Source organism: Giraffa tippelskirchi, chromosome 12 (genome assembly GCF_054371585.1).
Source record: "Giraffa tippelskirchi isolate mGirTip1 chromosome 12, T2T-mGirTip1v1.2.pri, whole genome shotgun sequence".
Lineage (NCBI taxonomy): Eukaryota > Metazoa > Chordata > Mammalia > Artiodactyla > Giraffidae > Giraffa > Giraffa tippelskirchi.
In genome coordinates, this window is record NC_137286.1 from 139,247,646 (window position 1) to 139,263,412 (window position 15,767).

A 15,767-nucleotide genomic window follows, 5' to 3' on the forward strand; every position below is an offset into this window, starting at 1 on the left:
AACGCAGTCACTTTGGGCAGGGTGCGGGGTTCAAGCTAACCAGCCAAGGGAGTGACTTTTGACACACGGCTGCCAACCCCCATCTCGTACAGTAACTTCTGTTTCTCAGGTGGAGAAGAAACAAGCAAGGCCTAGAGACTCACTTTCGAAAGTCTGCAAGCAACTTGAGCATGTCTTCGTTGGATAGCTTATTGCTGTCTTGCTTGTAGAGAGCAGAAAACCTGGCGCTTTTGTCAAGGTTTCCAGATGCATCCTTAAACAACGTCCTGAAATAGCAGAACGACATGTCTAAGCTGCGTTTCCAAATGACCAAAATAAATCCACAGCTGGACTCTGGTTTCTAAGTGAAGACTAATTGTCATTCCACTGGCTATGGCCAGCAGAAATCTCATTATCGAAAGACGAGGAAGGTATTTATGAGGATGAACACAGCTAACTCAATTTACATAGAAAATATTTCCAGCAAATGGCTTGCGCTTAGGAAATAACACACACAGCCAAATGCTTAAGAATCAAAATACAGAGTCTGTGAGCCTCACTGACCGGGCTGTCACCCCGTCCCAGCTGGAGGCACGTGCTGGAAACTGGAGCCCCGGCTCTGCCACACACACTCCTGTCCATCCCGCCAGGGCCGACAGCACCCTTCTCCAGCCAGTACAGCCTTTCTCTGTGTCTCTAATAAATGATTCAGATATGGAGCTTGCTTTTCAGTTTTACAGATTTAAATCTGCTTCTGGACAACAAACAGAATGGGTCGGTCAGTCAGTCAGTCTGTCTCTTCATATAGCTGTAGCTATATAAAAGGTATAAAGGATGTTCTCCTTCAGACTCATGGACACAGCCAGGGGAAGGAGAGGGTGGGACGAACTGAGAGGGTATCACTGACATATACACGCTACCCTGTGTAAAACAGACAGCTAGTGGGAAGCTGCTTCATAGCACAGGGAGCTCAGTCTGGTGCTCTGTGACGACCTGGAGGGGTGGATGTGGCGGGGGGGGGAGGCTCAAGAGGGAGGGGAACTATGTACACATATAGCTGATTCACGCTGTTGCATGGCAGAAACCACCACAACATTGTAAAGCAATTATCCTCTAATTGAAAAAAAAAACCTAGAAAAAAAATGCAATTCCTTTCAAAAGTGACATTTATGAAAAACAATCAAAATACTTGAAAAAAAAAAAAAAAGATGTTCTCCTTACCTTGCTGCCCAAGCAAATGGCATTCTGTACTGCCCTAGTCTTTGGCATGCCTGCTTGGCATTCTTCAGGACCTTCTGAGCAACCTTGAAGACATCAGAACTATGAGTTACCGCATCCCACTGAAGGGAGAATTGTGAGCTACAGAGTTATTATCTCACAGTCACTGAACAAGCTCTTCCTCTAGTATCAGATGCATGGACAAGCACATCTTACTGTAATGAACACGGCTGGATTTACTCTCGGTGCAGAAGATTCTGTTCATCATATTCTCTAGCAGTGATTTCCAAAGAATATAAAACTAAAACTGTTTCCAAAATGTATGTCTTTCTTTGGACTTCATAGGCAACAGGCATGCCATTTCATAGGCTTTCATATTTCTTTATAACTAAGGGCTATGTAGTATAAGTCCCTGAGTTATCAGTAATTACTAGTACTTGGTATTCATGCCCCAGTATATCCCATTGCTGGAGTTTAAATGAGGACACTAATGAAAACACTAAGCTTTCACAACTCCTAATGTGCACTGGCCTGTGCAGACTTCCCAGATTTGGGGAGTGTATACTTGTTATTAAGGCATGACAGGTACTGACTTAAGTTAGCCCAGGGTTTTCAAACACCACGTTTTTGTTTCTAGGTATAAATTACTGCTACTTTCACTTTCTCATGATCACTTTTGGTTTGTGTGGGGGGTGGATTAACTCCAAAGTGCAGAGGGAAGCAGATTTAGTTTTGGCCTAAGATGCATGCATGGCAGGTCTCTTCATCAATGATACACCTACCGCTAAAGCAGATGACACTTAATATCCCCAGATTTGCTTGTTCTGGGATACTGCACTGTTACCACTACAAAGTCTGACTGATTCAGTCAGAGTAGAGTGTGAAGGGTCTTTTGCTATTGTTGTTCAGTCGCCAAGTCATGTCCAACTCTTTGTGACCCCGTCTATTGCAGCACGCCAGGCTTCCTTGTCCCTCATCATCTCCCGGAGTTTGCCCAAGTTCATGTCCATTGAATTGATGATGCCATCCAGCCATCTCATCTTCTGATGCCCTCTTCTCCTTCTGTCCTCAATCTTTCCCAGCATCAGGGTCTTTTCCAATGAGTCAGCTCATTGCATCAGGTGGCCAAAGTATTGGAGCTTCAGCTTCAGCATCAGTCCTTCCAATGAGTATTCAGGGTTGATTTCCTTTAGGATTGACTGGTTGGATCTCCTTGCAGTCCAAAGGACTCTCAAGAGTCTTCTCCAGCACCATAGTTCAAAAGCATCAACTCTTCAACACTCAGCCTTCTTTATGGTCCAACTCTCATATCCATACGTGACTATGAGTCTTTTACACTACTTAAGTAAATCAGAATCAAACCAACGTTGGGCAACATGCTATACTGTCGATGAACCAGTGTGAACTCTGCAGAGCTGCAGCATCTGGAGCTGGTCAGGAAAGCAGGGTCTCGGGCCCCACTCCAGACCTCCTGGGTCAGAACCTGAAATCTGACCAGAGCTCTGGCGATGTGTGTGCACCAGGTCTGAGAAGCGCTCATCTAGAAGACTCGGAAGGAGAACAGCAGCATCCTGTCTGCTTCTGAGTCAAACTGAAACCAGCTGTGTGAGTCTGGACCACTGAACCTCTCTGGGCTCTGCTTCCCTCCCTGCAAAATGAAGAGCATGGGCTCGACTTGCCAGCATCCCTTCTGGCTACTAAATATGACAAGTGTACTGAAATCACGTGGGGGAACTGAGGCCTTCAGGAGTGATGATGGAAACACTTCTCCACTGAAACAGGTTCAGGATCCAGTCCCTCCCTTTCTCCTTCCAGAGGGGCATGTCCATGCAGACTCGGAGATCACAGAGTACAATGGTCAGCCTTCCTGGAGTGGCCATTTTACTTGCACATTTTCAAGTAGAAACAATTGCTTTTAGGTTCTAACAATAATGACTATGTTGTGGACTAAAATGCAATATTTGCATAAGTTTCACTCTTGCCTGTGGTGAACTTTCAGATTTACTGAGGATGCACATGGAACACAACGCACGTGAAAGCCAGAGTGAAAAACTCGTGTGTGCCCTTTGGGTTTTTCCCCCCACTTTTCTTTCTTTTTTAAAAAAACCTGTTCATGGTGGACATCTACAGAGACTCCTTCCAAAAATTTCCTCCAAAGCAATGATTTCCTCCAAATTATGTCCTAGGCCATCTTGGGAAACATGAAGAGATTAATTTTTTTTTTTTTTTACAGCTCGGTTACAGCACAGAGTTTTATTCGGCAAGCAAAGGAAAGTACACCCTTGAGGTATGAGGGCGGGCCAACCCCAAAGGAGAGGCCATAAAGAGACAATTTTGATACACAAGAAAAAACCATCCCTCAGTAAAATCTCTATTGAAGCTTCTATTTTTACATAAGATGGCTGAGTCTTAATCTCTGCTTGAATTGACTGCTTTGGAGGTGTGAATGCATGGGAAAACGTACACATGGCTGAGCTTCACATCCCGTAAGTATGAAGGAGGAGTCAATTTAGCAGATGCTCAGTGGACACTGGGAAGAACAGCGTCCTGCCCGCGAGGATACGTGGTTTTCACACCAGCACGAGCTGCCAAATTCCAAACCATGCACATGGCAGGCAGAAGTGGCCAAGCTGGTGCATACTAGCCTTGGAAACGTGCTGCGCATACAGCATGGGAATAGATCTTATCTTGGGCATTCACTGATTATTAACCAAAACATCAAAGAGACTAAAAGAGCTTCTTATCCCAGGTTTTTATAGACTTGATTTAAAAAATAAAACAGCTTCTCTCCAGAGACTAAACTTGACTCAGCTTTCATCAGCCAGAAGGGCATCCTGTTTGAAGCTGTGTGCCTGGGTACATGGGCTCTTCCTTGACGGGGGCTGTAGTAATTGATGATGATGTCCTCTTATATGTGTCAGTGGCTTGATTTACAGTCTCCACAGCACTAACTTGTACATTATCTGTTTGATCTTAGCACTGTTCCTGAGGGAAGGGAGGGACAGGTAGCAGCACCATCTTTCAACTACACATGTGACACCCGGGGCCCAGAGAGGTCCCATGAAGTGTGTCCAGGCTGGCTGGGCACTCTGCACCCAGGTCTCTGACCCCTAGGACCTGTCCTTCAACAATCATCCGGTATCTTCGTGGACACGCCTGTGATGGACTGGTGGCCAGAGAGAGGAAGCTCTGAATCAGCTGAGAAGACCTCAGTTCTCAACCTCCAGGGTGTCCCCGAATCCTGCTGACCAGTCTTTGTCAGTGTATCAGGGTCATCTCACAGATGACCAGTTATATAAAAAAATTGTTTTAAGAAACCAGAAGTACTATAAAACTGGCAGAGCAGCACTCAAATTGCTGACTCAAACCAGGCAGCTCAATAGGCTGGAAAGTGACAGTCATGTGTCCTTTGGCGACTCTAACTGTGGGAAGCTGAGCGGGCAACTAAACCTTCATAAATCTAAGTTTTTGGAAGTATGACTTCTAATATTCAGTAACTCTAAAGTATGTCCATGCCTAGGCACCCCCAGGTACCAAACACCACACCAAAGTGATGAAGACACAGCACATACACTTCGTGTGTACTTCCCTTCCCTCTTCTGCCTCATGTCGCACTGCCTCTGCCACCAGAGCCCTGTGCCACCTGACAAAACACAAGTGGGTTCCATCTGCAGACACTACCAGCCAGACCATCCCAGCCAGGTCACCTCCTAGTCTCCAGTCTCACATGTAAGAGTAAATGGATCCAAATTTACAATTCCGGGACCTTGGACACATGCCAGCAAGTGGAAATGAACCCTATTTAAATATAATATATGTACTTTTTAATGAAAGAAAGATTACTATTAAGCTGGTAATTCCTTTGCCAGTTATTTCAGGATGTCAGGATAGCCTAGCCAAATGAAGTATATTTATACATGGAATTACTTTTCACTGAAAACTGGACACATAAGGTTAACTCTTAAGAGTAAATCTATGAGGGCAGACAAACCTAGACAGCGTATGAAAAAGCAGAGACATTACTTTGCTAACAGAGGTCCATATAGTCAAAGCTATGGTTTTGCTTGTAGTCATGTACAGATGTGAGAGCTGGACCACAAAGAAGGCTGAGTGCCAAGAATTGATGCTTTCAAACTGGGTTGTTAGAGAAGACTCTTGAGAGTCCCTTGGACTGCCAGGACCAGTCAATCCTAAAGGAAATCAATCCTGAATATTCACTGAAAGGACTGATGCTGAAGCTGAAGCTCCAATACTTTGGCCACCTGATGCAAAGAGCAGACTCATCAGAAAAGACAGTGATGCTGGAAAAGATTGAAGGCTTGAGGAGAAGGGGATGACAGAGGATGAGATGGTTGGATGGCATCACTGACTCAATGGACGTGAGTTTGAGGAAACTCTGGGAGACGCTGAAGGACAGGGAAGCCCGGCATGGTGCAGTCGATGGGATCGCAAAAAGTCGGACATGACTGAGCGACTGAACAAAGAACAGTGAAAGCAGTCTCTTTTAGAACATAAATATGGCTTAACTGTGATTTCTTTAAGCATTTCTATTCCTATTTTTCCCCCCACTGCTTTTTATCATCCCAAAGTCATCCATACCTTGGAGGAGTCAGAACTCTTCATGTATGGCTCAGCACCATGGGTGATGCTCCCCTGAAGTACTTTTTCAATTCTAGCCACGAGGAATATATCAGGATGTGGACATGTGACTGAAAATATCCCCTAGGGAACAAACCATCTTCTTTAGTGAGCAGAATTTACAGTCATGTTAAACAAATCTCACGAACATTAAAGATTCTCAATCAACAAACAGCACTGAAACAGTAGAACTACTCAGAAGCACCCAGCGCCAAACTGGTTAACTCATCAACAAACAGTTCATCGCTTGATCAAAAAGGCTCTATGGCAGAGGAGGCAACTAGCAGAAAGTTTAGAAAAAAAGAAATGAGAAGTCAAAAGCCGTTTCTCTTTCAGCTTGCTTTTATAGCCTCGTGATATACGCAATCAATCTAATTAAGAGTCTCATTTACCCCAACTGTGCATTTTAAGCTTCATTTATGTATTTACACGGCTTGTACAAGGTAAGCCTTAGTGGTGTGACCGCTGGGCTGGCCCCCCACCTGCTTTGGGTACTGCATGGCGGCCTCGTGGAGGATGCCCAGCGGGGCAGGCAGGCTCTGCCGGTCACCGTTCCTCAGAGACGGGGACGTGGTGGCCAGCATCTGTCGCACTGAGAAGTGGTTCAAGTCCACGTGGAAGTCGGCAGAAATCTTCCGGTTGTATTTTACATCAAACAGGGACAGAGTGACGAAGAAAGGCTCGACCTGGACAAAACAAAACAATCCAGACCATCACTAGGGCTCAAACTGTCAGGAAAAGAGAACGCTGCTATCAAAGAAGAGACGACTAGACCTGTGTGTGATTGCTGCTACAAGTTACTGTGAAAGAGCAACAGCCTCCCTCCCTGTCCTGTATCATGAACGTCCGGTCTGGTGGCCCAAATGACCCTCTGCACTCTGATCTCACCCTCTGTTCTCCAACACCAGGAACTAGGACTGCGTGGCACGACTGCACTGCAACAGGCTCACCTGAAACCTCGGAATGTGTTTTTTTTTAATTTTAGTTTTTCAAAAGGAAAATTACGTTTGTAGTGGGCCCTTCTTCATTTTCAGCAACACAGCATTGCAAATTGAAAGATAAATCATTGCACTTGACGAGAATTCTTTTTCCAAACTTCTCTTCAAATGGCTTCACTTCTGGCTCAGCTGATGAGAAGTCAAGCTTCTTTAAAAGAAAATGCAAATATATAAATGTATTATGCTCCCACTAAGAAAAAAAATCTCATAATAAATGTATCCTAAGGAAACTGCTTAAAATATGGAAAAGCTGTATTTATTTATGCAAACAGTGTTTACTATTTTATACATTTATGTAGTATATAATAATGGTCAAATAAATGATCGTATATCTACTCAGTGACTGATTATATAGAGCTTTAAAACTATTGTTATGAATAACTCAAGTGTTCATCAACTGAAGTATCTATAATCAAAAGGTGGCATGTACTATAAATCCAATGAAATATTACTTAGCCATAAAAAGGAATGAAGTTCTGACATATGTTACAACAGGGATGGGCCCTGAAGACATTATACTAAGTGGGACAAGCCAGACATGAAAAGGAAAATATCATGATTCCACATATATGAGTTTCCTAAATAGGCAAAATCTTAAAGACAGAAAGTAGAATAGAGGTTACTAAGGGTGAAGGGAAGGAGATATGAGGAGCTATTGTTTAATGGGCACAGAGTTTCTATTTGGGAGGATGGAAAAGTTGTGGAAAGAGATAGTGGTGATACTTGTGCAATAATGTGAATCTACCTAGGGCCAGTGAATAGTATGCTTAAAAATGGTTAAAGTGGTAAATTTTATATTGTTCATATTTCACCACACTAAACAAAAACCTGTCCAAAAAACTATAGGGTTTTGAAGTCTGAGAAGAGACAGAGGAAAATATTATTAAATGAGGAAAAGAAGTTCTATTTAAAAAAAAAAAAAAAGACACCCAATGAAGAAGAGGAAAATATGGGAGGAGACGCAGCAGGACAGTTGGCCGCTCTGAGCAGCCCTGTTTGTGAGCAGCCCTGTTTGTGGGCAGCCCTGGAGGCCCTCACCACGCTGTGTTTGGGGTTTTCTCAGGACACAGATGTGGACTGAAGGACGGCAAGGCTTGTGTTTGGAACTGAGTTTGGGCCAGTTGGGAAACAGTACCGTCTACTGGGCAACTGTAGAGATGCATGCTATTTTCTTGGTGGTGGGTTTATGGGGTAAATTATATATGTTCTTTGTGGACTAGCACATTTTTGGATAAATCTCCTTCAATTTTCAACAATCTATGGAATATCAAATGTTCACAATGGTTGTGCTATGGTAATGAAATTACCAGTTTTTGTTTTTTCTTTTTCTCCTTAATTTTCTACATTGTCATATTGCTTTTCATCCAAAATATATAAATTAGCAAACAAATAAGCAAGCAAATAACCTATCAAAGCTTTTCTTTCCTTGAACTATTTTAAATATTAAAATACTTCTTACCTGAGCATCTGGGTCCAAGTAAAAAAGTTTAACTCTGCTTTCACTTTTCAGTTTGATTTCTGCTTCTCTGGCACTCTGATAACAAGATAAAACAAAAAATAAAAATCACATTTAAACATCTCCTTTTCTTATAGAGGTGTCTAAGTATGTTTGAAAGCTACCCCATCCTGAAGAGCCAGACTGCCAGACAACTCTGCCCTCATCTTGGTGGGTCACCTGCATGTCAACGAACAAGGACAGACTATGTAAGTACTGTGGATAGGCGGTAAGGACAGACACAATGTAAGATCTGTGGGAGGAAAAGAGAAGCTAAGACTTGATCCTTGCCCTTGTGAAGCTGACAATCAATTGGAGAGTCAAAACTGGTGCAAATAAAGCAAAAGAGAATAATTAAGCATTACCATCAAGAAAAGCTTCATAGAGTAATGAAATAGGTGACAAGCTTTGAATGAAGAGGTAGGATTTAGACAACAAAAAGGAGGAAAACATGCGCATTCAGATCGAATGAAAAGGATGCACAGAAAGGATAGATAATGAGAACGGAAAAGAGTCCAAATGGTAGAAAGGACTTACAGTCCAGCCTGTGACTTGAGGGTACAAGTAAAGGAAGGGGAAGGAAGACGTTCTGGATGGTGGAATAAAGAAAACTCTGGTGGATCTTGAAGGATAGCCATTGGTTTTGGTGGCAGGCAAGGGGGGAAATGCTGATTCATTCAATAAATATTTATGAGCATATATTTTATGTCAGGCTAGGGACACAAAGTGAGTGAAGTGCAGTCCCTGTCCCCAAGGAATACCATCTGGGAAAACAGAATATGAACAGTAATACGAATGGCAAAGGAAACCGTGCATACAGTGAGCCAACCTGCACCGGGGGTGGCCACGAGGAAAGAGCTCCCAGAGCAAAGTCCATCTCGCTGGATAAGGACATTGGGCCAGGAAAGGAGAGAAGGCCATTCTAAGAGGAGGGACTACAGGTATAAAAGTACAAGTTCACACTTGAGCAATGACCAAGTCATTCATTACAATGAATGGTACATGATGAAAAATGTAGAGAAATGAGTCAGATTTGTATAGTGAGGCCTGGGGATTTCATTAAGAATCCAAAATCCAGAGTTAAAAAGTTCTGCAACATTTTCATCAAGGGAATAAAATAACCAGTTTTGCATTTTACAATAGATCTGCCCCGTGGGTAGGGCTGAAGCGATGGATTAAAAAGGGAAAGACCAAGAGATCCACATGGTCTCTATCGGGTTATGACAGCAGGCTCCCAGCTTCACAGCAAGGCCCATAACAAACCCCACCTTCCTAGGTGTGGGTGGCCTGCTGACTGACAATTAATCTGGGAGGCAGAACAGGTTTATTGAGAAGGTGGTAGACTGGATTCTGGAGATGCCTGTGGGACTTCCAACTGGCAACATCCAGTAGACAGCCAGAAAGATGCAATGTGAACGCAAGGTGGGGAGGAAGGCTGGAATTACAGGCAAGGAGAACCTCAGCACAGAAGTCTTGGGGGAGGGGGGGAGGGTCCCTGGGGGAAGTGTGAAAGCAAGTCTGTGGACGGAAACCCAGAGGTCCCAACACTGAAGGGATGGACAGAAGAAGAGGACACACGGCGGCACCAATGGGGGCTGGGGCGGTGCGATTTGGGAACAGGCAGCAGAGGGAGCTTCTAGGACAGTCACAAGAAGGAAGTCATCTCTAGACACATTATGCCTCACACCTGATGCCTCTAAACCTATACCCTGCTCTTCCTGGCAGTCAGAACTCTTAATAAAACGTTCTCTTTCATCCACTCCTTTGCTTAAAGACCATGAGTCACATCTCAGCACATGATCAGCAGTGACAGCCACTGGAGAGGGTGTCTAATCCTCTCTGCTGGTAGCTGACTGAGGTCTATTATCACATTTCTAATTATGGCCAACTGGAAATTAAGCACCTTCTTCATTTTCCTAGCCATGGAGTTATTCTAAAAGGTTCTTAGCCATGATACAAGGGCTTCCCTGGTGGCTCAGACAGCAAAGAATTTACCTGCAATGCAATGACCCAAACTCTATCATGACTATATTTAAACAACTGTCTACATCAAGCAGAATGAAATGACCACCAGAATAGCAGCTAAGAAACTGGGTACTAGTTCTAGCTCAGTTGTGAACTAGCTGTGTGAACGTGAGCAAGCCACTCAGCCTCCCTGGACTTGGTTTTCATTTCTAAGTAAACATGTTCAACAAGATGCTGGCTCAAGTCTCCTTCCATGACAAAGTTGATCTTGTTGCTCTCCCCCTGCAGCTTTGAGGCTTCTGGAGGCTCAGGGGCCTTCCTACAAACCAGCTCTTGTTTTTGCCCATGGCAGGGCGGCTGGGAGGGGGTGGACAAAGTTCGAAATCCATTGAGCCCATCATTTTTCCTAATTTTTCACATCAAAAGGGCTAGAATATGTGCACGTAGAATATACTTAACTGAACCCAAAGAAGAATTTGCTTTACTTTGTCCATGAGGTTGCCTAACAAAAACATCAGTACTACATGCTGCAAGCCACCACCCACAGTGACACATTCTTCTCCTGAATTTCTGCTTGAGTCTTTCAACAAGGGCAAACTTTATGATCTCAGACACTGGAGCACAGCTGGCATAGTAGCAGGAAAGCATGCTCTCAGTCATGTCCGACTCTGCAATGCCATGGACTGTAGCCCACCAGGCTCCTCTGTCCACAGAATTTTCCAGGCAAAAATAATGGAGTCGGTTGCCATTTCCTACTCCAGGGGATGTTCCCAAACCAGGGTTTGAACCCGAGTCTCCTGTGTCTCCTGCATTGGCAGGCGGACTCTTTACCACTGAGCCATCAGAGAATGGGTCCTTAATGTAGAAGCATTCCCTGGTGCCTTTCTGAAAGATGTTTGTTGACTCAAGCGGACTAGGAGACGCTAAGAGATGAGAAATGAACAAAGCAGAAATGACTGCTAAGAGCTCTATATAATTGGAGGGCAAACAGGGATGCAGATATATTAAAAGAAAAAAAAAAATCAACTAGCCAAAATAGACTCAAAGCATGTTTTAAACAGAGGGTATGTCTGATAAGTAGTGTTTGAAACAATTATCAAGTAAAACCTAGGCAGTAAGAAAATGTGGCTTTGCCCCAGAGCCAGGGAATAATAAAATACAAAGGCATCATAGTGATAAAAGGGGGTATTCATTCATAACAGCCAATATCTCTATGCTAGATGTTACCCTAAGAGCACATTTAAATTTGGTACAACCTTAGGAGGCAAGTCTTATTATTATCCTTGTTTAAGAGAAAACACTGAGGCATGAGGGACATGTTTGGAGCAAACACTTTGCTCCAAACTCACAACACTAAATAGAAGTCTAGCTTCTAACCAAGGTTATCTGGTTTCAGTACCAACACTCTTTAATTATTAGACCAGAAAAAATAAAATAGGTAAAGAATATAAATAGGCAAGTCAGACAGCAAAAAAACCAAATGGCAAATAAACATGAAAATATGAAAAATATCACTACTAAGTAGCAGAATACAAATTAAAGCAGTGAAAAATCATTTTTTACTCCTCTTGTGAGGATGCAGAGAAACAGGAATATGAATTGTTACAACCTTTTGGGGAAGTAATCTGGTAATATTTAAAGCACTAAAACCATGATAAACTGTGACCCAGAAATCCCACCTTGGGGAATGCCTAGTACTGAAATAAGAGTATGAGTATTTAAGTTTTAAATATGTCACGATGTTTATTGTTCAGTGCTTGTGTAAGCTAAAAACAGAAAATTATCTAGATGCTCGTGAATAGGGAGACGACTAAATAAAGTGTGCGGTATCTATATTTGGAATATTACGCAGCTATGGAAATGAGTTTGAAGGCAAAAGATTGAAGGTGGGAGGAGAAGGGGATGACAGAGGATGAGATGGTTGGATGGCATCACTGACTCGATGGACATGAGCTTGAGCAAGTGATGGACAGGGAAGCCTGGCATGTTGCAGTCCATGGAGGTCACAAAGAATTGGACACAACTCTACGAGTGAACTGAACTGACAGAAATGAGTGAACTGGATCCTGTAAAGTCCCAGAGGGACACTTAAACAAATATTTTTAAGTGGTAGAGCAAGTTTCAGAGTAATGTATATATCATGAGCACATTAAAAAAAATAACTAAAATCACTACACATGTGTATATATGTTTCCATGAGCAATTGGTTTAGTGAAGGAGAAACTATAACAGGTTAATAACATTAGTGCTCTCAGGAATGTGGGGATGGAGGTTGAAGGGAAAAGATGAACTTTTCTTTATGTGACTTTGAATATTTTTACTTATTACAAAAAACACATTTATTTTCACTTAAGTTTTAGTAAAGACAATGAAATAAATACCGGTAATAAGTATTCACAATCTAAGAACCACAAAACAGAGCTGTAAAAAAACAGCCCACAGACAGTGCTTTCCAGCACTTCTCAAAGTGACAGAAACCAGCTCTGCTCTTAAAATAACCTGAGGTCAGTCCATACTGTGGATGGAAGAAGAATGCAATTGCTTCTCCCCAAACCTGGTTGCTGCCATCCTACCCACTGTCCGTCTGATAGTTTGGGTTCCATGTACAGGAAACCGAGAGGAAAATGGAGAAAGAAAAGTGACAACGACAGAGCCATTCTCTGTAAAAACTGACACTTCTCAGAAATCACAGAAGAGAATGAATTGTCTAAAACAAAAGCATTCCACCCACTCCTGTAAACCCCAAGTTTAATCACTAATGATACACCCTGACAATGTTTTCTTCCTTTCTTCAGGTATGCACCATCCATTCAAGAGTTCCCAGAAGAACTACTGCAGAGTTTAGGCCTGGCGTGCTGCAGTCCATGGGGTCACAAAGAGTCAGACACGACTGAATGACTGAACTGAACTAAAATGAACAGCTTAAGTTTACCTCTGAGCAGGTAAAACAATCAGAGGCCAGAGCATCGTACTTTGAGAGTGAGTCATCAGAAAAATAGTCTGACTATTGGCTCATTTAAACAGAATGGGTTGGAAATAGGAAGACTTTGCAAAAGCCTTTGAAGTCAGAATATATACTTTTTAATTTAAAGAGCTGTCATGATTTGTTTCTACTACTTCCCTAATATTTAACTGCCCGGGACCACTAAGGCACCCTCTATGACATAAAGCTGCAATAAAACATTCTAGATAAGGAAGTCCAAGGAATGGAATGCCAGCTGACCTCACAAACACAACCCTAGCCAATTCCTTTGTGTCGTAACACAATGACATCGTTTTCTGGATTAGGATACAGGGAAGGAAGCATTTATTACAATGTGGTTTAAAAACTCAGAGAAGGTGTCTGAAATTCTTTGGTTTCTAACAATACTTCTGAGCTTGGCATCCTAATGCTTACTGAACCTCAATGAGACTATAAAGTCTGAAACATCACACTCTAGCCTGTATTCAGTTGTGGAAAATTTACCTAGAAAGGTAAATTCATTCCCTAAAAACAAGTTACTCAGTAATAGGATGGGAGCAATTTTGGTTTAACATGAAACAACGGTTCTCTTTCCCAACCACTTGGGGAGACCAAATTAAGACTGAGCGGCTGTTTTTTGAGTACAGCAAGAACACAAAAATAGAAAAGTTATGGAGGAAAATATAAGGAGAATGAGAGTTTTCTTCATACTATCTTTACACAGAAGATGAGATATATATATGTGTGTGCATATTCATTCCAATGTTACCTAAGGTAAATGTAACCAGAAAAAAAAATATTTATCAAATAAATAGCAATCAGGTTTACCACATGATCATATTACCCCTTTGACACTGTAGAGGAGAGACCAATCAACTAACTTTAACTACAGTTTGTATATTCAATAAAAATGTTTAGAAGACTATGTACTCTTGATACTTTAAATGCTGGTACATTTAGAACAAACAAATATTTGGTTCTGTATTAGACAACAGAAGGAAAAGAACAGGTTTTAAGGTATACACAGTATGTCCTCATCAGAAAACAATGAAGGTGTCCAGCACTAAATGTACAAGCAACAAAAGGGCCAGGAATATACAAAATATGCTGAAAATGTGAGTCCACATCGCTCCTACTGTATGTCAAGGGACCCTCCATTACATTCCACAATGAAATATCAACTATTTTTGTACTAAAACAACTTCCTGTCACTCACATCCTGTTTGGTTATGTCTCAGTCACAGCAGAAAACAAAAGCTGAGGCAACAGGATGAATGAAGCATAAAGAGGGGCTGCTCTGAGAGGAGCCTGCCATTAAATTACAACTTTGCCTGCCCCCATTGTTCTAGTCCTTTCTCTCCAATCCAACTTAACAGTGACCTGACCTCCCCATGGACCGTTCCCCACTACTGACCTCTTAACTTCCTCATCCCCTTGACTAAACTCTCCCTTCTGGTATAGCTGTGGGACTCTAGCCTTGCTCCCCACCTCCCCTGATTCAGTCTCAGATTCTGCAGCTCTGGAATCTATTCCTTCTAAAATCAGGATAACCAGTGATCAATCAACTTTCCTCCTTTCTTAACAGGTACCAATGATCTGTGCTCCAGAAACACTGGAGGGAGTTGGAAAAACAGTCAAAACCACTCACACTCGGGGCCCTGGATTACAGAGGGGCTGAGAGCCGGGTACACAGGTGCCTGAGCCCCTCATACTGTATTTGGCCACCAAGCAGCCACCTGGACAAGAGGCCTCGCCGACAGACACCTGCCCCACGGGGGGCGGGGACGGCAGCATGCCGATGAGCGATGGCACAGCTTAACTTTCCTTTTTCCCTTCGAAAAATTACCTTCTGCCTTTTTCTACCTTCTTTAAGTAAAATGGTTTTAGAACACTTGAGAGTTGGCGTGAGGTGGGCTGGCGGCGGGGGGAGGCGGAACAACAGTTAAGCCCGTTATAATGTTGTACTTTTTAGATTTTGACCATGGCTCAAAGTAAGAAATACATTTACATCACAACCACACACACACACACACTCTCTCTCTCCATATATACATGTTTATATGCATGATATATAGTATCTTAAATAATATCTATCATTATTAAGGGCAGAGCACTTTAGTATTCTTTATGCAATTCTAGCCACTTTTTTTATTCTGGGTCACATACTGTTGAGCTTAAGAAGCCTGCCACAAAGAGTACATAGGTATGCTTCCATTTTTAGGAAGGTCGAGAAGAGTTAAAATTAATCTATGGTGATAGAGGTCAAAACGGTAAGGTTATCAGCTGAGAGGGAGGATACAAGACCATCTGCTGAGGTGCTGGAAATGTTCTATATGATGACATGGGTGGGGGTTCGATGGGTATGCCAACGTGAAATCCAGCAAGCTATACAATTAGTGCCCGGGCACATCACTCTATGTAAGTCCTACTTCAGTTAAAAGAAAAAAAAAAAAGAATAAAACATTAAAACAAAAAATAAATGAGAAATGGAGGTTAAAACCAATTTAATTAC

The 15,767-nt window shown here is 42.5% G+C and overlaps 1 protein-coding gene across 18 annotated transcripts in view; it reads right to left on the reverse strand.

Annotated features, from left to right (window-relative positions):
• The window catches only part of DOCK9 (dedicator of cytokinesis 9), a 355,717-nt gene that overhangs the window by 176,156 nt on the left and 163,794 nt on the right, over positions 1-15,767 (reverse strand). For 17 of the 18 annotated variants that reach the window (XM_081548917.1, XM_081548909.1, XM_081548910.1 and 14 more), the window contains 6 exons: positions 8,293-8,367; positions 6,841-6,981; positions 6,318-6,521; positions 5,797-5,919; positions 1,201-1,283; positions 144-266 (listed from right to left, as the gene is read on the reverse strand). In XM_081548917.1, coding sequence (XP_081405043.1) covers positions 144-266; positions 1,201-1,283; positions 5,797-5,919; positions 6,318-6,521; positions 6,841-6,981; positions 8,293-8,367 — 749 coding nt within the window. Of the gene's footprint in view, positions 1-143; positions 267-1,200; positions 1,284-5,796; positions 5,920-6,317; positions 6,522-6,840; positions 6,982-8,292; positions 8,368-13,225; positions 13,476-15,767 lie in introns of those variants that run through there. The other variant, XM_081548926.1, reaches the window with a different exon arrangement.